General features: G+C 36.4%; 1 protein-coding gene across 2 annotated transcripts in view; it reads right to left on the bottom strand.

Annotated features, from left to right (window-relative positions):
* Positions 1-20,404, bottom strand: part of LOC129722995 (putative inorganic phosphate cotransporter) — a 64,232-nt gene that overhangs the window by 30,578 nt on the left and 13,250 nt on the right. For both annotated transcript variants that reach the window (XM_055676902.1, XM_055676903.1), the window contains exon 2: positions 7,986-8,222. In XM_055676902.1, the coding sequence (XP_055532877.1) occupies positions 7,986-8,037 (52 nt within the window). In that variant the 5' untranslated portion in view covers positions 8,038-8,222. The remainder of the gene's footprint in view (positions 1-7,985; positions 8,223-20,404) is intronic.

The following is a 20,404-nucleotide window of genomic DNA, read 5'->3' as shown; positions in this document are numbered from 1 at the left end:
AACTGTTTTATTTTCTAAACTTAACCTCTTTTGCTTAATTTTTTCAACAATTTTCATTGTATTTCCTATATGGCAAAATCACAACAAATAGAAATGAGGTTGTCAACACACAATTGAATGAAAAAAACAGTACAAAAAGTCGATTAAAAAATAATTAAAAATGATTTTATTACTTTTTTTTCTAAGATTTTTCTTTTTATTCTCATTTTTCACTACCCTTTCCATTAAAAGTGCCGTTGAATGTCGAAAATTCTTTGTTTCTTACAATTGGCTACAAATACATAACAGCAACAAATAAACTGATACATTATTCTTGATAAAAGGTAATCCAAAAAAATATAAATTTTTTTAGCAGCAGTGTTACCAGATTTATTACTTTTGCATTTGAAAATATGAATTATATTTCCCGGCAAATGAGTATATTGTGATTTGAAACTTGGTAATTTTATTGTTGTCTGAGAAAATTTACATAAAAAACACTTGAACCTCGAGTTACAGCATTTAAAAAAATAAAATCTGTCGTTCGCCGTTTTTAAGCAATTTTTATTTAGGCCGTTACAAATTTTATTTTCATTTTATGTCACCCCCTCCTTCGAAATCTTGAATATTGGAAGGGAAAAAAAAGCTCAAACCGTTTTGTTCATTTCATTGGTTTTCCGACAGCATAAATGCTTAATTTAGCAACAAACAAGTCAGGTAACAGCGAGAGTGTCGTCGAAAGTGTTTTATTTTAAATTTAATAATTTCATCGTGTTCCTTGGAAAATTCCACGTCAGAAACAACTATCATCTCGAGGTAATATGAGCCAATCTCGAGATATAACATTTTCACGAAAAAAAGTTGTAAATTTCTTAGTTAATTTATTTTATAATTTATAGACATAAGACACCCGAAAAATAGTTATAGGTGAATTTTGAAGAAAATAAACAAATGAATCCAGAAAAAATATTGTTTTTGACCGGAAGTGTTACCAGATAGATTATGTTTGTATTTTAAAACTAAATTTCATTTAGTTTTATTTTATTCAAAACTCACCTATTACTATTTTTCGGGTGTCTCACGTCTATAAATTGTTAAAAAAAAATAATTACGAAATTTACAACTTTTTTCGTAAAAATGTTATATCACGAGATTGGCTCGTATTACCTCGAGATGATAGTTGTTGCTTACGTGAAATTTTCTTAGAAACACGATGAAATTATCAAATTTAAAATAATGATAGCTGCTTTTGCTTTGCTTTTGATGGTCGTGTCTAAGTTTGTACTTTTTCGTGATCACTTCGTATGGAATGACCCATATCTTGAATGGAAATTTAACAGTTCCATCGTATTGCTGAGAAAATTTTACTTAAAAAAAACTTATCAGGTATTATGGTATTATGAGCAAAACTCGAGACACAGCCCTTTAAAGAAGTAAAGTCAGATTCACATCGATTTGCTTACAATTTCTGTGCCTATTTTACTAATATATTCGAAACTTTTTTGAGTTAAGACATTCTCAAGAATGCAATATGAACGAAATTAGCAAAGGAAATCAGAGAATATAAAAATTTTGATCAAAAGTTCTGCTAGTTGTTTGGATATTCATAAAAAAAACAGAATGGTTGTATGCAAAGCTACCGCAAGTTTGACGCAGAACTACATAAAGTTGTTCAGATGGCAGGCAGAGTGCATTCCTGGTTCACATGGTATATAATTCTATCGACCGTGTTAGGGAAAGCGAGTATGAAAAAAAAGGCTTGATCATTATCAATAGTACAGTGTTTACATAATTTAGGCTTGATTAAGCGTTTTCGTGTCGTATAAAAGCAGATAACAGAAGATGCTGTTCTCAGTTACGCAACAATTTATTACGCTGCTGTTGGGTGTTGCATATTGCTGAAGGAAAAGAAAATTCTATTCGTGCTGAGACATGAAAGTGATGTCGAATTTACAAGGGTCTTTTGTCAAACCGTTCCGATAATATAAGTAAAGTGTAATGATGAACGAGGAAATATTAGGTTTTCAAATTAATTATTAAATTGTCCTCAAAAGGACGATTTGTTGTTTGATTCAATATCTGATATAGTGCTGATCGCACCTCTATGCTGTTTCTGGAATCAGACACTCTTTTGACAACAGAAAGAAGAGCTGTTTTAACACTGAAAATTTGACGGTCACAATACAGCTTTTCACTACAGAAAGTGCTGGCAAATGCACCTATGCTCGCGGCTATCCGTTACCCGTATTGCTGCTACCCACTCCTGCTTAGTTAGAGCGTCCTAATGGCCATCCATAAGTGAACTGATTAATTTAAGCAGAAGCAGGCTGGGTCCAGAAAGGTCCAGAAAGTGCATTCCTGTTTTACTAGGTTTTCGACCGTGCTTAGAAAAGCAGGCATTACGCGACCGATCAGAGGCCAAAATATGAGTTTTAACAAGGTTTGACAATTTTCAATAGTTCGAATAATCAAATTACAATTTTCTGCATTTGAGCGGATGCATGGATAATTATCCCATCGTTTGCTGCAAGAGCAACGACAATCCATAGCAAATTTGCCGAATTATTAGCATTTGATATAGAACATATTTTTCCCTTTTTCCGTTTTCAGATTTTCATTTTACACCCCTCAGTAGCCGAACTTCCTGAAAGACATAGTCTTATGTCAAAACTTAAAAACACTTACTCAGAAGATCTAGGGCTTCTGGATGATGGACGGTTTAATGTGGAATTCCACTTTCACGTGACGCTAGTGTGCACGAAATTTTCCATGTTCAGACCTTAAAAAAGAAGTTACGGTTTTCAGCAAGTTTTTCAGAAGATCAAGCGTTTCTTGTTGGTAGATAGTTTAGCGCAGAATTCTACCGTTATGCACACAATCCTTCTTATTATGATCACGCTGAACAACCAAAACAAAAAACAAAAACTTAAATGAAATTGAGATGAAATTTTAGTAAATCAATTGTTGAAAAGAAATTGAACAATAAATAGTTTGAATTGCATTTTTTCTTCTGAGAAATTTAAATCACTAAGTTGCTAAATAATGCAACTCTCTAAGTGAACATTTTAGTTCGTAACACTCGAAGCAAACATTAAACTAGCGACCTCCTGAAGAACTTTGCTGAAGTCCGCAACTTTGGAAGATGAATTCGCGAGATAAAGTATGAGAAAAATACTGAAAACTTCTTGCGTTATTGAAGAATTCCGCACCGAATAAAAACCCTTGCCTTGTTAAACAATTTTGCTGAAGACGACAACTTTCTAGGTAGTCCGTTTAATGCGATAAATTTAGTTCAAAATATTTAAACCTGTATATACACTGTATTGCGGCTGGGTTCCAAGCCATACTATTCGTTAACGAGAAGCCATTGAACTCCTGAAAAACTTCGCTGAAGACCACAACTCACTAGGTTGTCGGAATCACGAGATAAGCTTACATATAAATTCACCCATTTCAGGTGATGTTAAACTTTTCGAGGTGCTGCAATATTCGAACTAGGTGTTCGAGTATCATCAAGTCGACAAGGAGCACATCAAAATGCTCAAACTGCTGAGTCCAATCTACACTCTGCAGTCAGTTCGAGATGGAAAGCAAACAACGCAAACTTCTTTCCTACCCAGATGCTCCCCTCATTTGATACATGGTTTAGCGACACACAGTAAAAGCACTGCAGTGAACTCTGTTGTGTAGTTATTGAGCGTAATGTCATTCCACGTGAGGAAGCTCACACCAGTTTCTTATCTTTCTGGTGAAATATTTCAGATTCCACTGCGATATTTTTTGTATGGTCCTAAGCAAGTGCGTCGCTTTACCCACCAGTGCGTGTAAGAGCAGTTGTTTTCGCAGTGTAAGAAATTCTCCTACACGCTGTTGATTTTCTGAGGAGAAACGACATCGAGAAGGAAAAAGTGCTCTAACACCAAGACAACGCTCCCCTTCTTTGAGCTCACAATACAATCGTTAAATTGAAGGAGTTGTGTAACGAACTTTTTCCCCTTCGGTTGAAATATGGCTCTCTGGCAAGCGATTACACTGATATGAAAAGGTGGAATTAGAAGCAAACAGAAGCTTTGAAGGCAGAGCAATACAACACTGGCACCGAAATGTTAGAGGACCGCTCCAAGCGTGCGTTAGTCGAGAGGAAGACTTGAGAAAAAAAACTTTCAAGCTTGTCGTTGAATGGAGCAAAAATTATTTTGCAGTTTTTTTTATGTAAATCATACCTTATGATTGCAAATAATGATTTTTCATGTAATTTGAATCAGAAATATTTTTTCATTTACTCCTCATTATCACTCAATTTTCCGTGCTTCAAAATCTGAAATGCTTATGTTGAAAGGCTCTCCCAGCTGGTCTCGAGGTATGACGCTAGCCTAACAAGCCAGTCGTCGTAGGTTCGAGTCTCGGCTCGGGAGAGACTATTAGTGTCAGTAGGATCGTAGTGCTAACCCCGCAATTGTTCTGTACACTTAACAGGCCGAATTGCGATACGGAATGTAGCACCAAGGCTTTGCTTTTTTATGTTGAAAGGAAGTATTGTTATTGTATTTCACATTTTGCCTTGCAACATCATGCTGTTTAGCATGGTAAAGATTTTTATCTGTACGGTTTCGTATTAGTTTAAACTACGTAGATTTAATCGTTCATTTATCTTATTCTTTTCTTTTTCCTATCATTTATTTACTTTCTTTCTAATCTAAAATATAAAGCTTTGTTATTCCTCTTTAATTATTTTTTGCTGCCATAAATTTCAGAACATTTATTCTTTTCTCTAGTCTTTACTACTCATCATTCTCACCGTCTTTTGCTTGAATTTCATTCATTATTCCTTCATTTTACATTCTTCACTAGAACATTTTCTTCACTAACTTAGTTTATTCAATTCTCTGGAATCTGAAACATAACCAAATCCATATTTCTAGTTGAAGAATCCTTAGTTTTTAGCAGTTCATCAATAATACGTTGAAAAATAAAACCTCAAATCTTTCTGTGTACTTCATGAAAAATAATAGATATAAAAAACAGGTTCCTTCTCTTTCCAACCTATAGTTAAATTTTGTGGTCTGGTTGAATTTTATTTGTGGAAAGTTTACCGAAAAATATAAATCTAGGAAAATCTAATACACTAAGGTCGCTCTTTACGCGGTTTTACGCGGCTTTTTTTACACGGATTCTGGAATTTACGCGTTTTTTACGCGGATACCGGAATTTAAGCGGTTTTTTTACGCGGATTCCGGAATTTACGCGGGATTTTTTTTACGTGGATTTCGGTTTCTCTTCACTCGGAATGCAGAATTAACGCAGGTTTTTTAGGCGGATTCCGGAATTTACGCAGTTTTTTCTTATGCGGATTTCGGAATTTACGCGGTTTTTTTTACGCGGCACGTATCCCCCGCGTAAAAGCGACTTTAGTGTATTCGCATAAATAGTAAATATTTTAAAAACTCTCAAAACTAATGACCTCAAATAACACAGAGAGCATACATCGTTGGAAAATACGCGAGTTTCTCCAATAAATGAAGAGCCGTATATAGCTTTTGCTTGCTGAATGCTTAACAACAGAGAAATTTTGACTTTGTTTCATAAAAAATGATGTAACTCGAGTTTAGCTTATAATACCTCGGGATGACAAACGTTTCTCGTGTAAAATTTACTCAGCAACTTGATGAAATTATCGAATTTGAAATCGAAATAGACTAATTTGCCGGAAAATGTAATTTAATTTTTCAAATGCAAAAAGCATATAAATGGCAACACTGCCGCTCAAAATCAATTTTGTTTTCTGGATTCCTTGACTAATATTTGAAAAAATGATGCATCAGTTGATTTCTAAACGTTATGAATGTTCGGCCATAATTCAAATAACGTGAGAGTTTTCGACGAAAATTCAAAATATGAGAGGATCTCACGGAGCTAGGAGTGATCTGATCGTTAAGTGCCGATTTTTGGGAATTCTACACAGTGACCTTATATAAAAAATTTACAAACTTTCAGTCAAATCTGAGGAGGACGGTGACAAGTTTGTACTCATTTTTGCACACTTTAGATAGAAGCGGTTTTCAACCTGGGGTGCGCGACAGCCTTTAGGGGGTACGCGAAATAAAAATCAGTAATGGCGGGCGAAGCAATTTTTTGTTATATTATTTAATTTGTTTTTCAATCTTGCTCTTAAAATTTGGCTGTTGTAATTAAACAAACCATAGTTCAATTTAAACCTGAGCTAGACTACATAACGCGATCTACCACTACTGTCACCCTTTCTGCGAAAACAAACCAAACCAGAAGGTACAATTGATTTGGAAAGTGTTGCCAAGAGGTACGCGGTCAAAAAAAGGTTGAGAACCGCTGGAATAAGCCATAAGATGATTCGAGAGCCACTTTACTCGACTGACCAATTTTGGTATCACAGCAGTCGAGTCGAGTCGATTTTCAATCGAGTAGTTCGACTAAGTCGACTGCTTTACTGAAAAGAATGAAAAAAGGACATCGCGGTTGCAATACACAGAAATGTCAATTTTTGTGATTCCTTTTTAGTTTCAACTCTATATTCCTCATGATTTTTTTTTTTTCGCAGAATCCACATCATTTCGTTCGTTCTTTTCCAATCAACAAAGGCAGAGAGCAAAAAAACGTCTAGAATGTAGTCCAAACACAGTCTAGTATCTTGACGCCGCGTTGTGTGTCCTCCTAAACCAAACACTTAACCTTCCTCTCAACTTTACGCCGCCTCACGTGTGTCCTGTTCTATTGTGCGGTTTTTTCTTGCTCGAGTTGATAACATTCAACCCGGTATGGCAAACCTCGCCATATTTTCTGCACTGATAAGCACCGGACGCTCAAACATCGCCGAGAACAGCATGTAAACAAACAATACCGTCGGTGCATCGACGAAGTTGTCATCGTCGTTCGATGCTTAAAATCCGAACAACATGAACAACTGATAAGAAGCTTCTCAAGTTAAACCCACTTAACAGCGACTGTTTTGCGCGAATTCCGCCAGAGGGCTACCCCGTAAAACCGCTAGCCGCCGATAGGTGGCTAACACCGTTCGAACGATGATTCCTCTAACGACGCGAACTCGAAGCTAACTCGCTTATCAGTCGCGGATTCAATCGCGATTGGCTAATCGATGGGTGTAAAAGCCTAACAAGGTCAAACTTTAAAATACTGATAGCCGCTTACCCAAGATGCAGAAAATTATTGTGTGATAAATAAGCTGCATGATGCTACTCAATTAGCGGTGGCTAAGCGCAACTCTGCTCTGGAAAAGTGCTGACTCGTCTTTTCGCAATCAAGTGCTAAAAACTAATTTCTACACTCGTGGCTCGTTGCGGTCTCGCTTGTGTGATATTTTTCACCTTTGCTGAACCAGACGAAACAGAAAACAGATGACCTTAGGTAACATCACAGGTAGCGGCCCTGCGCACGTGTTTGTAACATATGCTGAAGCGCCGCGCCGCTGCTTCGCGCACCGGTACTTTTACAGTCAAGGCCTACTGACCAAAATAGATATTCAAGTTTCGTGTGTTGACAGGTTCAATTCAAGACAGGTAAACGTTTCAACGCAACTAACGGCAAAGCAGGCGTGTTGTAGAGTTTCGATGCTAGACGCATCGTTTCAAAGTGCGAAACTATCAATGGAGCGGAAACATGCAGCGGTCATTCGCCAATGTCAATGGAGCGAACAAATAAAAAACAGATAAATACATTCCTAAAGATTAGTATTCACCGTGAAACATCGCCAAACTGCCGGTGCGGCGGTGGTTTACCCATAATAAGCGCTTGTGTTGCTCATCCGGGGCACGTCTGAGCTAGAGTACTAAAATGGCGCGACAAACAACGCATAGTTGAGATACCCGTAGGTATAGTGCAGCACCGGTGACGATAATTCCATCATCCCTTTGTGTTCTGAACGGCTTGGAAAGCGGAAGTCTGATAGTGTGTTTATTGTGTAATAAAAACAATTACAACCCTTGACAAAAATCTTTTCGAAAAAAAAAACTCACCGGTTGGTTTCTGGAGTTCATCATCCGCTAGAAATTCTTTGGAGGACGTCATCGTATCTTAGTTTCTTAGTTTAGTTGTTTAGCTAAATAGGAGGTAATTCGAACTGCTTTTACTTCCGCTGCTGGTGTGTCGTCTTCTATCTATCGGTCGAAGCTTGTCGAGGCGACAGTGCTACCAACTGGGCACAATAATACTGAAGAGTATAGAGGCTACGATGGGTGGAATAACACTTTAATCTGGAAGAAAAAAAAAGAGTAAAAGAAACGTGATTAGAATTACAAACTACGGGACAAGGGACGGGACTTGACCAGCTCTAATCACAGCAGGCCACAACAATAAACCACGGGCGTCAGCCAGCAGCCGTAGCGAGCGTGATCGGTTGTCAAAACAACAGAAGCGCAGTCCCTCGCGCGCGGGGCTATGTGCGTATTCGCAATAGGCGACGATGCCGTTGACAACCAACCAGGAACGGGCACCAAGGTAGGCTTTTGTCATGCGGCAGCCGCATGCCGTCCGGTCCGGGCCGGGAGCAGCTGGAATAATATGTGCACTAATTGCACAACCAGCCGCAGGGCCGCAACCGCATGCACTTTTAATATTGTTTTTCTATATTCCATATTTATTACCCATGGACGTATTTGTTGTTAGAAACTTGTGTCGCCATGCGGGGCGGTAATTGCTAAGTACAACAGAGCACTAAAAGTAGAAATTAGCAGCGTCAAGCCCGGTTGAATTTGAATGATTTTCGGTAATACGCTGTAACGAAATGAGATGTTATTCTTTCCTCACAAATAAATTACCGGTTCAAAGAAGTTGCAACCAAATTGCGCTGCCTCAAACCGGTTTTATCAGCTGTGTCTGCGAGATGCTTTTTTTATTTCATTTACGGTTGAGAAAGTACTAGAACCCGATAATGATGAAAAAGTATAATGATAATGATGAACCATTCTGTAAGGCACAAAAAATCAATTACGTTGTACTCCGTGGTAGGCCTTTCTGATTTGTTTCAAAGGTTCCAACGAGAAGTACAACCAAACAACAACAAAATTATTCGCCACTTTTAACCTTTAACTGGCAAAATTATCGATTGCTTTCAGTAACAAAAATAGCAAACTCACAACACATCAGAGGTGTTAACCGAAGCGCGATCATCAAAGCAACCTACGAAAAGCTTTGAGGAAAAAAGGGGGCAATTTTTCGGCGATTTTTTCATATTTCTTCCCTATATGAATTGTGTCAATTATCCAAATTCTCACTTCTAATGCTCAACTAGTAACACTTTTCAACAGCTTCCAATCCAATCAATCTTATTTTGCATAAACCCCGCACTCGTGCTTTTGGTTCGTTGACCCTCCCTCCAGCCCCAACACGAGGGAAGAAAAAGCGACAGAAATAAATAAACAAGCTCCCGCCATGTTCTTGGTTTCCATGGTGTCCGCGTCGCGTCGCGTCGTTCGTTGTGAGCATCGAACTAACTTAACACACGAAGCGCAGCGGCGAACTTTGCATATTTAAATTTAGCAGCGCTCCGGAAGAAATACACGTAATTGAGCGGCCGAGAATATGTTAAAAATGTATTTTTTTTACCATCTATTCGACTGACACGTCCGATCTCGCAAGCGAGAGAGAGAGCAATAATCGCAACGTTGTCCTTGAATCGGGAAGAAGATTGAATGACCGGAAAAGACTGCACACGTGAAGATCGCAGCAGGCGCCAACAGCAGCCGAGCGGCTTTCGTCTGGATAGGGTCAGATCGTTATTTTCACCCCACTTTGTCAGGGCCGTTCAGTTTGAGCAGTCGAAGTGGCCTTCGCTATCTGAATAAATTATTCCATCCGAGAGTGAATCTCATGATGGGTTCCACATTAATTATTCTTAAATTAATTGCAGGAAATTTCAAACTTAAGTACAGAATTAAATTTATTTTGGAGCAGCCAGAATGAGCTTAGCTTTACATAATTGCCCTTCCTGTGGCAATCCATTTCCTATTATGGTTTGTTTACTCATTATCATAATACCAGTTAATGTGTCACATAATGTTGTTTACTCTGCTCGCAGGCTTTGCATCCTGAAGTCATTTTTCGGATGGCGTTATCAATGTTAATGTACGCCCCTCCGATGGTAACATTGTGCTTTCACACTTACTCCAATTAAGGACAGTCTAAATTTACTAGTTGCAGTTGCCTCATCGGCGCCATTAAACACAACGCAATTGAACGTTATCAGAAAGAAGAACAAAACTGTGTCAAGTGACCTTCTTGTTATTATTCCATTATTGTTATTATTCGAGTTCCCATTAACTTGTAGTATGTACGAGCATTTTGCAGCACAGGTTATGGGCCCACCGATAATGAACAGTATTCTCACGATTGTACCTGGCGAAGCAACTTTTTCTACTAACATTTCAAAAGTGTGATTTTTCCGCTTTATAAACTTATTGATTTATAAAAAATAACGATAACGATCGCAACGCACTTCTTCATCATACGTCGATATAATTTCGATAATGTTTCGAGAAAGTTACATGAAATCTAGTTTTTCTAACACCGTTATTCTAACTCAATTTTAAAAATTGTCATCTGCTTCATAATTCGATTGGCTCTTTTTAGAAACATTCTCACCAACTAAGATAATAAGTTACGATATGCGAGTTATTATTAATTTTAACTCCATACAATCCTCAATCACCCTGTCTGATTACTTCTTAAATTTTCCAGCTGCTTTATTGTTTTTTTTTATTTCTCCAGGTGTTCTACACTTTTTGTTTGATCTGCCTCCAACGTAAGTTATCACATTATTTCTCGGGCTAGCGAAAAAAAAATGTATGCCTCATCTTAATGGCGTAGCTAGACATTCCGTTCGAGTAATTTGACGAAATTGAAGAGAGAAACAGGTTGAGAGACAGAGAGTAACCTGAACCAATTACTATCATGTTACATAATTAGAAAAACAGTGGTTTGGCGCACTCACATCACTCACTTTCAATACGGGTTGCGTTGCAGTAGAAAAATGAATGCGAGAGAATATAGAAGAGAGAGAATAGGAGAGAACAACTTAGAAAATGGAGTGTTTTCCTGCTATCATTAGCGATGCCGATTGCCGTGCAATGCACGTGCTACTTAAATTAACCGTTTTAAGTAGCAAACAACTTTTGAGATTTCATTTAGCAATTGTTCCGAAAAATTTTGTCTTCTCGAAAAAATTTCCCATGCAAAATTTCAACTCCATCGTGCGGCAACCTTTTTCCCGATGTACAGTCGAAAGATTCCATTCTCACATACAGACATTTGATGCAACCTTCTGTTGCATAGTCAAATGAAATATATTTCCAGACATTCCTTAACCAGAATAAAGTGCTGATGTTTGTTAAGTGCACCTTGTTTCCACGGGAGAAACAACGACGACCGCAAAGCAGCGCAATGAGTAGGCAACAAAATAAAAATAACGATAAAGTTTTCAAAGGCACAAAATAAAGAACTATAAAAGGACAAAGTTTGAAAAAGAAAATGGTTTCAGTAGAATTTGTTTAATAAAATCAATCTAGCAACATTCTTAAATCTGTACTATAAGTCCCTGACAAAAATCTTTAAAATTACCTCGGTTTTGAAACTGAAGGCAGAAAGCCGATTTTTCAGATTTTTTTTTTTTAAACTCCACCAGATATTTTTCGTTGATCTTATAAGTGAAACTTTGACCACTTTGAAGCTACACATCCCGAAGTCCCATTAAACCGAAATTGCATGGGGACTTTTTTCGAGGAGATAAAGCATTTCAACCCTACTGCTAAAGGAAAGCAGAACCCTAACATTGAAAAAAAAATTGATCAAAAGAAAAGCTCTGGAGAGGTTTAAACCCTAAACCCCCCTAACTACGCCACTACCTCATCTACATTGGACTAAAAACTATAAAAGTTTAATTATAGCTAAATTTTGCATATTTCTATATTTTCTTTAGTTTTTATAATGTGGTAGGGCGACCCTAATCATTATAAAACAGGTCGCACTCAATTTTTTTTGCGATGGTAAATTAGTAAAAGTTGAGTTGAAAATCATTATTTTCTGTTTAGTTTCACTGCTTTCAACAATCACGAGCTTGCTTCTCCTTTACATGCTTTCGGGTGCTTACTGGCGAACTATAAATAGAGAATGTGCGAAAATCATTAACTCATTTGGCTTTGGCGGCTGTGACATACAACCAGAACCAAAAAAAAAAACTGCAACGTTATATTCATTGAACGGATTTCAAACACCAGTGTCTTGTTTGTTTGTTTGTTTATTTGAGACATTTTACAGCAAGTATTTTGGTGTATTCGTGTCTTTATTAAAAGTGTTAACAATTTTCGTTTACAGTAGTTTGTAGTTTGTCTTGATCGTCAGGTACAATATTGCACAAGATTTTTGTGTAATAATTTGAATTTTTTTACAATACTAATCTTGTTAAAATTGATTAGACATTCACCAATCTCAAGCTTGTTTTCCCTTTACTTTCGTTCGGCCACTTGCTGTCTCACTGAAAATAGAAAATGTGCGAAAATCAATTCGTATTTGAAAGAATTTAGGAATAACGTATTAAACTCGGATGCCAGATTCACACCCGACCTTTTTACGAGGTCAGGTAGGTAGGATATGGTTCAGTTTTATAAATTACTAGCTTTTTTTTACTATTACTATTTTTTTATTTATTTAAATTATTTCAAACACTCTAAATTGATTTCCCCTACATCCAAAGATTCACCTTCCGTTTTGTTTATAGTCTGCAAGTGCATAGAATTAAACATTGGATACGTTCAAACTCAAAAGAAAAATCGTTTGAAATGATTGGTTTTATCGGAATGAGAACATCCTTTCCTTTCAGCTTTTGTTGATTTTTGGTGTCTATGCATTGCTACGATTACGGAAATACCCTTTATTGGGTGGTATTTGGTAACTTCCTGCTGTTTGCTAGAAACCGGAAGACGTCGTCTTAGAATTCAAATTGGTGTTTAAGGTCGATATTTGGCATTGTCACAATAACGTGAAAAGCCATATTGTGCATTATCATGGTTACGGAAATACCCATATTCAGTGGTATTTGGTCACTTTCAGCTGTTTCCCAGTACGCCCCCCCCCCTTCTTCCAAAGTAGGAAAGAGCGTCAAACTATCATAGAAACATTTATCACCCCAAAAAACCTTCACATACTAAATTAGGTTCCATTTGCTTAATTAGTTTTTGAGTTGAGTGTTTTATTGTACCTCTCCCTTCCAGAAAAGAAAGAGGTGTCGAACCACCATGAAAATATTTCTAGCTCCCAAAAATCTTCACATGCCAAATTTAGTTATATTTGTTTGATTGATCCTGGAGTCATTCAAAAATTTATGTTTCATTTGTATGGAAGCCCCTCTTTCTAGAGAAGGGAAGGGTGTCTAACAACCATAGAAACATATTTTACTCTCAAAACCCTGCAAAATTTGATTCCATTTACTAGAATACTTTATAAGTTATGCAGAAATTTGTGTTTTATTTGTAAGGGTGTCGATCTACCACAGAACTATTTCTTGCTGTCGTGAACCACCACACGCCAAGTTTGGTTTCATTTGCTTGATTAAATCTCGAATTATACTGATATTTGTGTTTCGTTTGTATGGAAGCACTCCCTTCCAGAACAGGGAGGGATGTGAAATCACCATAGAACTATTTCATGCTTCTTAATACATCAACGTGCCAAGTTTGGCTTCATTTACTCGATTAGTTATCGAGTTATGCAAAAGATTGTGTTTCATTTGTATGGGGCCTTCTCTGGAAGGGAGGCTCAAACTATCATAAGAACCTTTCTCGGCCCCAGAAACCCCCACGTACAAATTTTCATGTCATTCGATTCAGTAGTTTCCTTCCAAGTCTATATGGATCAGACAGACAGACAGACAAAATCCATTTTTATATGTATAGTTTCTCTTAGGTTCGTAACGTGGCGTGATGACTTTCTTTACCGTATATAATATTAATGTGCGAAAACTAAATATCTCATTTCCTGTTGGTAACCAGTAGAGGCGTAGTACTCTCAACCACGTAACAAAGTATACCACGCTGTTCCTTGTTGTTTCCGCGGATACGAAATTTCCGTACTCCTACGTCAAGCCTGCATTTGTGTTCATATTTTTCATACTTTTTTCACTCCATATAATCGAATCACAAAAAAAAATCCAATTTGCAATTAGCGAACATTAAACAATTATTTTTTTTGTATGCAGTAGCGTAGACCGAAAAGGGGGTAAAGTTTCAAGAACAAGAAAAAAAAACCAGTAGAGGCGTAGTACTCTCAACCACGTAACAAAGTATATCACGCTGTTCCTTGTTGTATCCGCGGATACGAAATTTCCGTACTCCTACGTCAAGCCTGCATTTGTGTACATACTTTTTATACTTTTTTTACTCCATATAATCGAATCACAAAAAAAAATCCAATTTGCAATTAGCGAACATTAAACAATTATTTTTTTTGTATGCAGTAGCGTAGACCGAAAAGGGGGTAAAGTTTCAAGAACAAGAAAAAAAAAATCGACTATGACTGGCTTCCTAAACTCGAACATGTTCTAAACATTTCGGAAGTGACAAAATAGAAACAATAAGTTTGATTATAAACAATACATAGCGAATAATCTAGTTTCAATATGAAAAATAATCCCTTTTTAACCCTTCCTTCTCCTTTTATTTAAATGTAATATTATTAAAATGAGCACATATTTCTAAAATATTTGAAAATTCAAAAATAAAACTTAAAAAAAAGCAAAAAAATACTCGGGATAATCGAGTTTTGAATTCCAGATAATCAAACCAAGGATAACACTGCTTGATAGAAACGAAAAATTGCTCTTTAAAGCTCAATATAATTTCCCTACAAAGATTACACAGTGCAACAATTTTTTTGCCTAGGCTTCTATGTGTGACATTTTACGTAGATCAGACACCTACCATTCGATTTCTGAGACTTTTTTACTCAAAATTAGATATAATTTGACTACCACTTTAAGACATTAGGGAATTACCATTAATGCTCAGAAATAATCGATATTATTTTGCTTTGTGAAATTTACTAAAACTATGCCAAACCCGGTTTCGTAGAATCACCGTTTTGAGCTCAGTTTTCGTCCTATTTAAGATCTGTTTTTTTTTTTTTAAAGATGGGCAAAAAGATGCTAATATGTGGACAAACTCTTAGAATTTTTATATTTGTCCTCAAAACAAAATGGCGTCGAAAACACCACAAACATTTCCGGATTCCAAAAATTCAAAATGGCGCCATTGTTACCGCTTAAGTTGAAATAAGTTCAAACTTGGGGCAAATTTAGTTTTGCATAAAAATACACAAAAAAATATATATAGAAGCCAAGGCAGAAAAAAGTCAATTTTTGTTGCACTGTGTTATAGCTTTTTAATCATGCCTGTGGAATTTGGTGCATCTAGCCAGTGTTGAAATGCATCAACTTACGTCAATGTGTCGCATAGTAATTGCTCACCGGGGTCGTCGCTTCACTCGCTGTTTACGAGAAAGTCACTGATTTTTTTTTTTTTTTGAAATTTTCGACCCCGCTCTCCCCACAATAAATTTTCGTAAGATTTTTCGGTATAGACTGTTCCGGAAATTATGATTACATCTTCTTTTCTTGAATAAAACAAAAAATACAGGATTTTTCGGGTCATTTTATTCTGAAATATAGATAATAAGTGTTTTCTTTCCAGTTCAATTGAAGTTGGGATTATTTTTCGTAGGATAGGCGAGTTCTCTAACTTTTCTCTTAACAATACTCATAAGCTTTTCACCAGTGTGTTCTCCGACCATTTTTACCACTTTAAGCCAATCTTTTTTAAATTTTTCAACATTGTCCGCTGGTTTGACATATTTCCTCAGCTTTGCCTTGATCAAAGCCCAAAAAGTTTCAATAGGGCGAATTTCAGGGCAGTTTGGAGGATTCATCTCCTTTGGGACACATGTGACATTATTTGTTTTATACCACCCTAGTGCATCCTTATAGTAATGGCAGGAAGCAAGATCCGGCCAAAAGATTGGAGGATTGTTATGCTGCTTAACCATGGGTAACAACCTTTTTTGCAAACACTCTTTCACGTAAATTTCATTGTGTCATTCGTAATGAATGGACGAGATATTTTCCCACATTCACAAATGGCCTGCCAAACCATTACCTTCTTGCCGAATTTTTCGGTGTAAATGGCTTTCACTGGTCCAGGGACATCCTTTCCCTTCGGTGATGTATAAAATTGCGGTCCTGGCAGGGTCTTATAGTCCAGTTTTATGTAGGTTTCGTCATCCATGATAACACACCCCATTTTTTGGTCAGAAGTTTGTCATAAAGCTTCCGAGCTCTCGGTTTCACAGATTCAGCTTGTTTTGGATTTCGTTTTAGCTGCTTCTGCTTCCGACGGGTCTGCAGACCCATTCTTGATACTGAAGGATGCCGCTTGTAGTATTCCTTAACCTTTTTGTCCATTGTGGGATCAACAGGCCCTGATTTTCTACCACGTCTTGGGGCATCAGTAAATGTGCACTCTTCACAATACTTCCGCAATGCGGTTTGAACTGCTCCGACACTTATACCTACTTCTCTGGCTAATTTTCTTAAAGAAAGATCACTCACGGTGCCCCATTTGTGCACAATTCGCTTTCTTTGCTCGGAAGAAAGGCCACGCATTTTCAAAATTTCGCACTAAATGTTAGAAAAAATGACAGCATCTGTTTCTTTTGGAAGTAAACAACAGGACGCAGCCAACGTTTGGTTGAATACTGCACGTTATTTGAAATGACGGTTGATCGTAAGGGTATTTATAACTATCGGAACGGTCTATAGAGCGATAAAATGCTCACAGTGTTATTTCCATTAAACGGATTCCAAACATCAATGCACAGTGGTACGATAAGGCAAAAAGTGGAACTTAATTCCGTAGCGCCTTTCAAATTCATCCTAGCTTCATAGTGTCTTCGGAGCAATTGTTTGTCGCATAATCGCAAATTATCAAAAAATAGAAAAAGTTGACAATACTAAAAATAAAAAAATTAACTTTTTTGTGTTAAGAGATAGAAGAATAGTTTATTCAGCAAAGTTGTAGAAAATTCAAAAATATGAAATTTTGTTGAACAAATGAAAATCATATCTCTTTTCGGTACAAAGTTATAAAGTACACTACATAGAACTTATTTAAAAGTTAGTTTTTTGCACTTAACTTTTGTTCGTTACATTTAGTTATCGAAAAAATATGCTGAAATGTGCTATATCTTTGTAAGGAAAAGTCCTGGAGATGTGTGGCCTTCAACAAAAACGTGTATTTTGTATGCCCAAATGCTTCTTTAGAACAACGTTTTCTTGTAAAATGTGACTAACAAAAGTTAAGTACAAAAAACTAACTTTTAAGTAATTTTTACATGAAATACTCTGTAATTCTGTTTCCAATGAAGATAGAAATTTTGTTTGTTCAACAAAGTTTCATATTTTTGCACGTTCTAAAACTTTGTCGAATAAACCATTCCTCTATCTCTTAACACAAAAAAGTTAGTATTTTTGATATATGAAAACCTACTGTGACATATGCTCGCCGTACTCTAAAATGGGTGGATTGGGACAAATGGAATCTAAAGAAGTTTATAGTACTTCAGCTTAACTTCAAGGAAAAGTATTGACATCATGATTCCACTTGCCCCTTTTTAACCTATACGTTCTTGAAGTTATCAAAAAAATAAGCTTAAATATGATATAACTTTGTAAGGAAAAGTCCTGGAGATATATGATCTTCGGCAAAAATGTGTGTTTCGTGTGCTCTAACAATTCCTCCGAACTACACTTTCGTGTAAAATGCAACTAACAAAAGTTTAGTACAAAAAACTAACTTTTAAATATGTTCCATGTAGTGTACTTTATAACTTTGTACCGTAAAAAGATAGGATTTTCATTTGTTCAACAAAGTTTCATATTTTTAAATTTTCTTCAACTTTGCTGAATAATCTTTTCTTCTATCTCTTAACACAAAAAAGTTAATTTTTTTATTTTTAGTTTAGTAAACTTTTTATATTTTTTGATAATTTTCGATTATGCGGGTCATTCATACAAACAATTGCTCCGAAGACACTATTAAGCTAGGATGAAGTTGAAAGGCGCTATGGAATTAAGTTCCACTTTTTACCTTATTGGACCACTGTGCAATGTCTTGATCGTCAGGTGAAAAATTACACAAGATTTGGTGTAATAAATTGGACAAGCTTGTTAGAATTGAATTAAAATTTGTGCACATCCCAACCAATCGCAAGCTAGCCTTCGGCTACTTGCTGGCTTATTATTAATAGAGAATGTGCGAAAATCAATTTGCAGATGTAAGAATTTACGGATAAAGTATTAATTTTTTTATGAGAAAGGTAGGTGAAGTCTTAAGAGACATAAAAAATAAAATTATATAAAGACTGGCTTCCTAAGCTCGAACATGTCCTAAACAGTAGCGACGGAAAAGATAACGCTTTATGTGTTGAAAGCTCTCCAGATATATGAGTATTGAATTCCGGATAATCGAACGAATAATCATGTCTCTGAATAATGGAGTCCGACCTGTGCTTTCTGTAGAAACTGTGGTATACCAAAACTATTTTCCATGTTTATGTTACACATAAAATGTTTGGTGTCGTCCACAAATGGCGTACGGACTTCTTTTGAAATTTTCGACCTCCTTTGCTTCTATAATAAAGCGTTCCACTTCCACCCACAAATCTTATGTAAGATTTTCCTTCTAAGAAAAAAATATTATGTTTATTTCTGAAAAAAAAAACATTATTAGTAAAAACAGTTTTATTTATAGCTTGTTCGTAGAGAATGAAAAGAGTACAAGTTAACCAATTCACAGAACAAGAAGTAAAAATTAAGTAAACAAATTCAAGCACATAATCATTTAGTTCAGGTGTATTCACTGCTTTTCCAACTGGTATAAACTCAGCGAGAAATATTTTAACTAATTTCCTTTGTTTTTAGATATGTAATTTTTTGTTTTTATTTTGAATTTTCAAATCTTACGTAACATTTTCTTGAATCCCCATTTTTCCCTTTGTCTCCACCTAAACTCTTACGCGATTTGTGGATGACCTCTTAATAAAAAATTTGTTGAATGAGTTTAAATGTCCCGTTTTCCTATCCCCGTTAGCTCTGTTTAAATACTCTGAAAAGGTTATGTATAAGACACAACCGCAAGGTTAACGTAGAGTTACGAGAGCCTGTCTTATGTCAATGTATTTCTTGCGTTAGGTTGGGGAATACACTCAATTGGAATTAATCAATTGGTCTGAAGCGCTGGCCTTAAGAGTTCCAAATGGTAACAGTTGATTCACGGCTTCTGTATGTCATCCCGTAGTCTCCCAGATGGTCTTTAGGTACGATGATGGCCTAACAAGCCAGTCGTCGTAGGCTCGAGTCTCAGCTTGGGAGAGACATTTAGAGTCAGTAGGATCGTAGCGCTAGCTACTTGAAATTCATGCATCATTTAAAGCCAGAATAAGATCATATTTCCTGAATAAAATTTCAAAATGGCATCGAACTCTCTCTGATGTCAAAAATACCCATATTAGGTGGTATTTGGTAATTTTATGCTATTTTCCAGGAACCGAAGGTTGCAACCATTTTTGACTGTTTTACAGACACCAAAAGTCACCATATTGAACCTAACGATGGCGTTTGGAGTCGATTTTCAGCCTACCGATGTCGTTCCAGTTCCTAAATTACCTTTTTGGTATTGGACATTGTTTACAGTTCTGATTGGTAAGAATCTGCCTTCAAACCAAAAAATTTGCTTTCAAAGTGACTTACATAACAAAACACCATTTTCCACGTTTGGGTGAACGCTTAGCAAAACTAAAGAAATGCCGTTGAACACTGACTTGAAATTGGACAACTTTAGTGACGTTTTCGACGATTCCAGTATTTAATTTGTACCCCAATGTTGCCATAAGACGTAATTCTACGTCAAAAGTCTTTTGCCAGCCTTCTCTTTTGTGTCAACTTATGAAAAAAGTGAAGAAGATTGAACAATTTATCAAAAACCCCTCTCCCTTTCCCTTCTAATGGTTGCCTTTTTTACTTCTTAAACCGCAAATCTACCTTAGCAGATCATATAACAAATTTTTTCTACACAAATTCTCGGAACTGGTTCTGTAAAATGTCTTCTTATTTTCTGTCAAACAAGCATGTATGTACAAACGATTTGACTTTTTTAATGATTTATTGTTGTTGTTTCGCTAGCTCGACTGCACAATTACTCACCAATCAGAACTCTCAGTAGTCACGTATAAAAGCTAGCATGCAGAAATTCAGTCTTCAGTATCTATCCGATCACTTTAGCAAGACCCCAAGAGGTGATTTACGGGAAACCGAAACGACCGGTAGCAAGCAGAGTTA

Source organism: Wyeomyia smithii, chromosome 2 (assembly GCF_029784165.1).
Source record: "Wyeomyia smithii strain HCP4-BCI-WySm-NY-G18 chromosome 2, ASM2978416v1, whole genome shotgun sequence".
Taxonomy (NCBI): domain Eukaryota; kingdom Metazoa; phylum Arthropoda; class Insecta; order Diptera; family Culicidae; genus Wyeomyia; species Wyeomyia smithii.
This window is presented reverse-complemented; position numbering and strand designations above follow the sequence as displayed.